This window comes from Protopterus annectens, chromosome 3.part1, assembly GCF_019279795.1.
Source record: "Protopterus annectens isolate FY-2018-M chromosome 3.part1, PAN1.0, whole genome shotgun sequence".
Classification (NCBI taxonomy): Eukaryota; Metazoa; Chordata; order Ceratodontiformes; family Protopteridae; genus Protopterus; species Protopterus annectens.
The window spans coordinates 1,352,625,552-1,352,635,173 of NC_056732.1; the positions used below are offsets into that span (position 1 = coordinate 1,352,625,552).

The 9,622-nt window shown below is 42.3% G+C and overlaps 1 protein-coding gene across 1 annotated transcript in view; it reads right to left on the minus strand.

Moving 5' to 3' along the window:
• Positions 1-1,344: 1,344 nt before the first annotated feature.
• Positions 1,345-9,622, minus strand: part of LOC122798454 (zinc finger protein 845-like) — a gene marked incomplete at its 5' end in the record, with an annotated part of 92,520 nt that continues 84,242 nt past the window's right edge. Inside the window, 1 exon segment of the mRNA XM_044067385.1 lies at positions 1,345-3,846. Within this exon segment, the coding sequence (XP_043923320.1) occupies positions 2,690-3,846 (1,157 nt within the window). The 3' untranslated portion in view covers positions 1,345-2,689.

Consider the following 9,622-nt stretch of genomic DNA (forward strand, 5'->3'; position numbering starts at 1 on the left):
CTGACAAAAAAAAAAAAGCAGATCTGATAATATTTAAAAAGATGAAGAAACATGGTTTTAATTAGCCATTTTTTGTTAAACAAGCCTATTAAAATACTTTAGAATATCATTAGTACTCATTTAAAATCTTCTCATATTCACTATGAGCATCAACTACACATGTTCAAACATTCAGTTATTCCATTGTCTCATTCTCTCCTCTACTGAAATGATGCAGCGTCATATTAGTTGGTTTTCAGTTTTAATCTACGTAGTCAAAAAAGCCCTGTGAGGGTTGTTGCTTCAAAACTCAAAAAAATAGCATCTGTTCTCATACCATTTAAATGAATGTCATTTTAACATACCCCCCTCACAAGTTTCATGTAATCTTGGTACCTTCTTGTAGCGAGTCTCTTCAGCTTAGCAAAGCAAACCTTGAATTACTCCAGCAAATAATGGCTACACTCTGAAAATGTACTTTTTCTTTGGGACCATTCCTGTGCATGGATATGCAGGCAATTAAGTAGCTTACTTATCTGGTGTTTCACCACATACATTACATTTCTATCTCGTGAATTAATTCACATCTACAAAGGTTACTTGGCTGACAAACTTCTCTCACATTCTGTGGAGCTGTATGGCCTCTCACTTTTTTTAATTTCTACCAGTCTTTTAGGTTTCTAATACCATGATGGGAATGGACCCCATTCCGAAGTCTGGGTGTAATTAAAGTTCATGACATTAGCATCGTTTCAGTGTTTGATTTTAGCCAAAACTGCTCTTCACAGCACCCGCAATGTGCCCAGAATTGACCCCTCCTGCAATTTATATGGTGTAACATGCACTGGTAGCAAATCTGAATAAGACTGTAAATTCTTTTTTATGAGACCCATTGCTCCTACTACTATTGGAACTCACTGGATATCTTTCTTCAACTTTGCTCTCATTTCTGCCTGCAAATCTTGACATTTTATGACTTTGTGTCTCAATGTATGAGAGTGAGATCGCTAGGTGGTGCACTTTTCAGTGATCAATGGTACTTTTGTCTTTTTCACGGACTACTACATCTGGTTTTCTTGCATTATTTTTTGAATTGCTGGTAATGGGTGATCCCAAGTGACGTACACTTCACCATTCTCTAACATTTTCTGGTTAATATTTCCAATGCTTCTGAGCTACTTCTATATTCCAGTGTTTGCACAATCCCCAATATAACAATCTTGCCACATTACTGTGCCTTTCTGTGTACAGGCCCTCTGCCATGAGTGTATCACACCCAGCAAGTGTGTACCTGTTTCCAGTTTTTTTTTTTTTTTTTTTATACAACCTACATTTGTCTGTTTCTTCCACATGTTCAATGGATTTTGTAAACCAACATGTACACAGTCCACTATGCTGTGTTGTCATTATTAACCTTTCATCCTTTGGTTTCAACTTACCTCTACTTAACCACTCCTGCGTCAAATCCTGATCAACATGAAAGTGTGCCAGTAGATTTCTATTGTTGTCACTATATTTATGGCTTTTCCACATTTCTTTCTTTCTCATCTGATCCTTCTACTTATATTATTTCTTTTGTTTTTGGCACATTCAGTTGCCATCTGATATTTGTCTGCTTCTGGTGTGATTTCCATTCCCGTTTGCCACCTGAATGCTTTTACTAAATGAAGTAGAGAAGTCATCTCAGACTTCCTCTCCTCATATTGCAAAACTTTCACTACATTTGGATCTGACAACATCCTTAAAAATGTATACAGTCCCATGATCACCGATCTATAAATACAATCAATTTCAAGGAGTTCCCTTCCAAAGCAGGGGGCATATAATTTTGGTATACACTGATTTTTACATATAATTTGATAACAGTGAAGCATTTTCTTGCTTTTCTGTCCAACTGATCCAATACTTTTTGGGGCCAGTCAATCATACCAACATTGTAAGTTAAAACTGGAAAAGTAAATCTGTTTACAGCTTGGAATCTAGATGTTAGGGCTATTTTCAATATTAATTTTAGTCTTCTGAAATATTCCTTACTGAGTTTTATTTGCATTTGTTCATGTTTTATTGCCGATCCTTCATCAATTCCCAAATAATTAATACACCCCTTCCTGCTCAAGTTTTTTTATGTCACATTCCTGTCCTAAACTGACATTTTCTTGGTACTGAAACTCTCCTGCTTTAAATGGTGCTTTTGCACATTTATCACAACCAAAAATCATTCTTGTATCATCTGAGAAAGTTTTAACCAGTTGCAGTTGTGCTTTCAACTCATCCGATGAACTCATTTAAAATCTTCTTGGATTCACTATGAGTAACGACTACACAAGTTCAGATGTTAGGTTATTCAACTGTCTCAGTTTCTACTCTACTGAGATGATGCAGAGCCATATTAGTTGGTTTTCAGTTTTATTCTGTTTGATCATTAAATCCCTGTGAGGGGTGCTGCTTCAAACCTAAAAAAATGGCATCTGTTGCTCATACCATTTAAACAAATGTCATTTTAACATAACCCCCAAAGTTTCATGTAATCTTGGTACCTTCTTGTAGCTAGTCTCTTTAGCTTAGCAATTCAAACCTTGAATTACTCCAGCAAATAATGGCTACACTCCAAAAATATACAGTTAATTCTTTGGGGCCATTCCTCTGCATGAATATGCAGGCAATAATGTAGCTTACTTATATGGCATTTCACCACATAACATTATATTTTCTACCTTTTGTGAATTAATTCATGTCTCCGAAGGTTACTCAGCTGACTGAAACTCCTCTCACATTCTGTACAGTTGTACGGCCTCTCACCTGTATGAACCCGCTGGTGTATGGTAAGATCATGCAGCTGAATGAATCTTTTATCACAATACATGCATGTTATGGGCTTGTCACCGGTGTGAATCCTTTGATGTCTTCGAAGATTGCTCTGATTACCAAAACTTCTTTCACAAATGCTGCATTTGTAGCGTCTCTCGCCTGTATGAACTTGTTGATGTACTGTTAATTCATGGAGATAATGGAAACGTTTGTCACATTCCTTGCATGTGTAGGGTCGCACTCCACTGTGTATCCACTGATGCCTTTTCATATTGCTGACACTGTTAAATCGCTTTTCACAACCAATACATTTATACGGCTTCTCTCCTGTATGAATTCGATAGTGCATATTGAGTTTATACATATGACTAAAAGTTTTCTCACATTCTTTACACTTATATGGTCCTTTCACAGTATGAATCTGTTGGAATCTGTTCAAAACTGCTTTAGACCTGTCACCATTATGAACTTTTTGGTGCCTTCTGAGGTTGCTCTGGTTACTGAAAGTTCTTTCACACTCAGAACATTTATACCGTTTCTCAACCAAATGACTCTGCTGATGTACAGTAAGTTTATGGAGATTGCAAAACTGTTTCTCACAGAAACCACATTTATGACTCAGTGTTTCATAATGTCTTCTGAAATGATTTAAATCAACAAAACATTGATTACATTCAGTACACTTGTAATCTCTTTCTCCAGTATGGAGTGGTTCTTGTACTGATGCAGTGAGCAGCTGAGGCTTGTTAGTATGAAAAACTTGATGTTTTCTAAAATTATTCAGACCAATTAGAATCCTTTCACACTCCATACATTTGTAGGATGCTTCATCATCTTCTTGAATCTGCTGGTATATAGAGTGGCTTCCTGTCAACTGAACATTTTTCTGACTTTCTTTACTGTTAATGGTTCTTAATCTCTTGTGACTTTCCTGATGCGCAAGGAGTTGCTGCAGTTGGACAAAGCTCTCACCACATTCTGTACACAGGTATGTTTCTTCCTCTGGAAGACACTGTTGTGGTATTCCAGAATATGGATTCTGATGTGGTTCCTCTGTATCTAAATCAAAACAAAATATGCCTTATTAAAAAAAGCACACAAGTCTTACTAGTAGATGTGACTTATGAAGCATGAAAGCAGTCAACTGTAACAGAGTTTAAACCTGCATTGTTAACCCACTTCCTGACAATGGCAGCTATGTAACAATCAGAAGTTATGTTCTTACCATAACGTTCCATCTGTATTGTCGATCATCATTTATCCTTGGCCTTTGGGGCTATGTTCCAATGCTTAGAACCAGCTCTGTCATTATACGCTTGTGCAAGTCAAAAACTTGCGAGCCAAGTCTCTACCCACAATACCTCTCTTCAGATTACTTCTGATCAAGTTTGCAGCTACACAGGAAGAGAGAAGAATACGTATATGGAAGGGAAGAAGCTATGTCCAAGGTCAAACCTGATAAAGTTACCAGGACAAGCGTCTGATCCTCCCAAGAGTCTGCAGGAGGGGGAAGGAGAGTGGGGTGCTAAGGATAAATGAAGATAGCAACACAGATGGAACGTTATGGTAGGAACAACTTCTTAATCTGATGTTGTCAATCTTCATTTATCCTTGACCTTTGGGACAGAGTCCCCAGCTACTTTAGATCTTGGGTGGCCTTATGGAAGAATATACCAGAGAACCATACAACCAAAGGATGCTCTTCCCCTGGACACCAGATCCAATTTATAATGAGCTATAAAAGTATGCAGAGTAGCCCAGGCTGCTGCTGCACAAATTTATCCATGGAGGTCTTGGAATGGAAAACAGCAAATGTGGCTATTTCCCTAGTAGATTGCGCTCTCATTTGTGCTGGTAATGGGAGATTCTTTTTATTGTAGGTGAAAGTAGTACAGTCTCAACCACCTTGACAAGGTGACATTTGAAACGGATTTCCTCAGAGATGGACCAAAGAAAGAGAGAAACAACTGGTCCGATTTTCTAAATTCTTCAGTTCTGTTCAGTTAAAAACGTAACTGCCTGTGAACATCCAGCAAATGTAAGCAATATTCACCTTTATTGGAAAATTTTGGAAAGAAAACAGGTAAGTCAATGGTTTGATTAATATTAGTTTCTAAGACCTCCTTTGGAAGAAAAGATAGGTTGGTTCTTAGTGAAACCCTGTTCTTATGAAAAATCAAATATGGGCATTTTAAAGATGGTGTTTTTATTTTGGAAATTCTTCTGGTGGAGGTAATGGGCATCAGAAAAATGGTCTTCCATGAAAGAAACTAAGTGACAAGTAGCCGCCAGCTCAAAGGGGGAAGGACCAAAGACTGCATAACCATAGTCAGATCCCAAGTTGCTAGAGGGTCTTTATATGGTGGTTTCAACTGCAAGGTCCTTTCATGAACATTTTACACAATCTATGGGAAATCAGCGAACAGTCTTCAAAGCCATTGTGGAAATTGGAAATAGCAGCTAGTTGGACCTCAACAGTAGATATAGAGGCTCCTTGTTCAAAAAGTGTAGTTAAAAACTCCAATATCTTTTCAACTGGTGTGGAAAAGAGGTTAAGACCATTATTATGCACCCAAACAGAAAATCTTTCCCACTTGCTGTGGTAAAGTTTCCTGGTAGAAGGTCTATGGGAAGCCAATAAAATTTTTTGGACTGGGGAAGTTAAATTTTTTCTGCCTGGCAACTAAAGGAATTGGAGGAGCCAAGCTGTAAGCTTCAGGTTCTGAAGATTGGGGTGCACCAGTCCCTGTGGATGAGACAGACTATCCAGAACTGGGTCCAGAATCCATGGACGCTGAATTAGATGAGGCCACAAAAAGGGGAACCAGACTTGCTGAGGCCTAAAGGGTGCAATGAGTACCACCTTGCTCCTCAAACTGATGGCTTTCTTTAATAAGAGAGGAATCAGTAGGAAGGTGGAGAAAGGCATAAAGGAGATTAGTAGACCGGAGGACCATCATGAAGGAGAGCATCTATCTGGGACTCCCTCTGCAGGGGGGAATTAGGTTGAAGTAGCTGCTACACTTGTTCAGGGAGATGCAAACAGGTCACAGCAAAGCCCCAGTGACAGAAAATCTCCTCTGCTACTCTGGGATTGACAGACTACTTGTGAGGTCGGAGAATGCACCTGCTCAATTTGTCCACTATCACATTTGAGTTCTCAGGAATGTGCATTGCTACTAGAAAATGGTTGGAAGAAATCACCCATTGCCACACTCTGAGCTCTTCAACACAGAGGGTAAGACTTGGCTCCACCTTATTTGTTGATGTACCAGACTGCTGACATACTGTCTGATCGAATTGCAATTGTTCCTGGGGGAAGGGTAGTTTGGTTAAGGCTTGCAACACTAACAGCACTGCCCTCAATTCCAGAACATTGATATGCAAATTGCTCTCTATCAGGGACCAAGTGCATTGGCTGGTTCTGTCCAGATAATACCCTCCACCACCCCATCTGGGAGACATCCGTGGTCACTATGGCCTTGGGCTGAGTTGGAACAAAGGGGTGGCCTAAGAAGATCTCCTTGGATTCCAATCACCAGGATAAGTCCTTCTTGCAACGAATGATTATTAAAATTGGATGCATCACTGGATGGGTCAGGATGGACCACTGGGATGCAAAAAGCCACTGTAGCAGCCTCATGTGAAATCTTGCTAGCGGAACTAAGGTAATGGCTGCTGCCCTGGACCCTAATGGTTGAAGGAATAAAAGCGCAGGTGCCTTGTCGTTGGGAGAGAATGGCTTGTACTTGGGATCTTATCTTCTGTAGCCTGTGTAGAGGAAGAGAAGCTGTACAAGTGATGGTTTTTAGATGGGCTCCTATGAACTCTAGATCTTGAGCTGGACTTGGTTGAGATTTTTAATGACTCACTGTAATGCACAGATGAGCAAACAGGCATTGAACAAAATCTGTTGTTTGAAGCAGTAGATGCCTGGTGGAGTAGCGATGAACCAGTAGTCTAGATAAGGAAACACCCGGAATCTGGGCAGTCTGAAGTGAACTGTCACTGCTGCCAAACACTTGGTGAACACCCTGGGGGTTGTGGTGAGGCCAAAGGGCAACACTCTGAACTGAAAATGACTGGCTGCTAGCTGAAAGCGGAGTACCCTTCTGGAGTGCTTGGCCATTTTTATGTGGTAATATGCATCCTGAAGATTTATAGAGCACATCTAATCGTCTTCTTCTAAGAAAGGTAGAACAGACTGAACCACGACCATCTGAAATGTTGCTTACAAAACAAACTTGTTCAGAAGGATGAGATCTAAAATTGGTCTCAAGTCCCCTGTCTTTTTGGCACCAAAATGAATCTTGAGTAAAGTCCGGAGCCTATCTGGTCTGGTGGGACTTCCTGGACGATTTTTTTTCTAGCAGCTTTTGAATTTCCAGAGCTGCTTGATCCCTCTAAATGGGTGGAACATCGGGGAGTCTTCTTCTTGATCTTGGAATGAGAGTAAAGGGAATGTGGTAACCACCTCTGGCAATGATCCTCTGCATCCAAGTATTTGAAGTTAATTGCCACCAGGATCTCGAGTGCAAATAAAATCTTCCCCGATTGCTTCCAGAGGTAAGCAATCAGGCCCTCTTTTCAGGAGCGCTGGTAGCGTTTCCCAGAAATAGAATCTCTGGAATCATTATTTTGCAGGCCAGCTGTGCCACGGTGTCGACGTCTTCCATTGGAGCTTCACCCTTCGTCCAGAGAGGAGCCACCAGCATGTGTGTACTGAAAAAACCCTTGGGATTTTCTGAAGCTCATCTTCCCGCTTCTCTGGTTCCTAGAGTAGGACTAATGGGGAGCAGAAAAACGTATGCCCACTGCAGACAGGGTCTTTCCACCTTTCTCGCACCTGTCTAATGTTTCTCTGACTTTGGAGCCAAACAGGGAAGATCAGTCAAAAGAAGCATTGATGAAGGAAAACTTAAATGGCTCTGCAAACACACAAGCGCATCCAGGCATATCGCCTTACGGCAACACCAGAATCTGGCTGCCCTAGTCATTCCTTCAGCTGCATCCCCAATGAACCTCATGAACGAGTTGGAAATAGACTCCAGGGTTGCCATCTGGGAGGCCACTTTATCTTGAAGCCCCTTAGACACGGCCCTTTCAAGAGTATCTGACATCTCCTTGGTCAGATCTCTCTGGAGCCTAGTAAAGTATGCCATAAAATTCAAAGACCTTAAAGCGAAAGTTGATGATGCATACACATGCTTTCCGAATCTGTCCATTGCCCTTGACTCTCGATTAGGGGGATGAACAGAGGAACTCTCTTCCACCAGTTCCTTTTTGGTGCCTGCCACAACCACCATGGCAACTACTGCTAACCCCTTAGCCCAATACTGGTGGTCCTCTCGAGCTGAAAGAATTTTGTCCGGTCTCCTGGGGATTGGCTCTACAGAGTCAGGGGCCTTCCAAGCCTGCTGCATGATCAATTTAATAAGACCGTCAGCAGGAGGGGTCACCCAAGAACTAGATGTGCCAGCATCAAATGCTTGCAGGTGCACAAGATTTCTCAGAGGTAGGGAACTTGGGCTTCCAGTCACCCCTCTGTTTCAGAATTTCTACAACATCTCCAAAGAAGACCTCTTCTGGGGTGGGGGAGGGGCACCCTCCCCATCATCAAATTCTGTGTCTACTGTAACAGATTCTTCAGGAGAATCTAAGTGTTTCCTTTTACACATCTTTTTCTGGGGCATCTCTTCAGTGAGAATCTCTGAGGAGGACTTGGAAGAAGAGGGGGCCTGTGCAGGGGTATCCTGCAGCTTTAGTGTTCACTGCCCGGGCGTGGAGATTGGTGGCAGCTCCGGGCGAGAGGGAGTCCCAGAATAATACTCCAGCATGGGAGAGGCCAGCTGAGAACCTGCAGAGGCTAATGCCCTCTTCATAACCTGGATGGCAAGACTCCTGAAGAGGGATGGGAGCCTGGAACCAAGGACAACCTTGGGACACTGGTCCCACCCCGTTCCGACAAAACCTACCCCCGAAGCAGGAGATGAAGAAGAGCCCATTTCAGCTGAAGCTCTGAGAGTCAAGGACGACCCTGAATAAAAAACTGGAGCCAATTAGAGGCCATCAGATCCGACAGCAGAGCTACACCCTCAGAAGTCCGTCAGTCTGAGGGACCCGAGGAACTCAAGGCAGACCCTGGAACTGAAGGGGTAAAGGCAGTCTGCAATGGAGCAACTGGAACTGGTGGAATCAGAGTCATAGGCCCTCAGAGGAGGTTAGAGGATGAAAGTTTGGTGGAGTCCTGGAAGAGAAAGCCCCATCTCCAGAAGGGAGTGGGTCCTGGGAAGAGACAGAAAAATGGTAGCCACTAGGAACTGATCCACCAACCTCCCAGCACCGACTTCAGACAGACTCCTGAAGGAACTGACAGAGAAGCCTGAGAGAGACTATGGTCTTGTCTAGGAACAGACTTGGGAGCTGTCCCACAAAGGAGTCAATTGAAGGGGAATATCTTGTCTTGGGTACATTGATGATATTCAGTTTTGGCACCAGGGGTGGTATTGGTTCCAAAATTTCTGGTAGTGTCAACAAGTGGAGCCAGTACTGACAGGGAAGGCAGAGTTGTCAGAACTGAGGTGGTCGGCACAGAGACCTGTTGTGCTGAGGTAGTTACGGCAGGCGGTGCCAAGGAAGTTGGTTCCATAGGTTTTAGACTTTTGTTTCGCTGGAGATGTGAGAGATGAAGGTTGGTGTTTCTTTGATGCCAGAGCCAAAGGGGACTCCAGCACCGAATGACTCCTCTTTTGTCCAAGTTCAGATTTAGAAGAAAAAGAGGAGGAAGGTGAGTGAGTGTCGGACTTGGACAGAGCCTCCTCAAAAAAAGACTTAA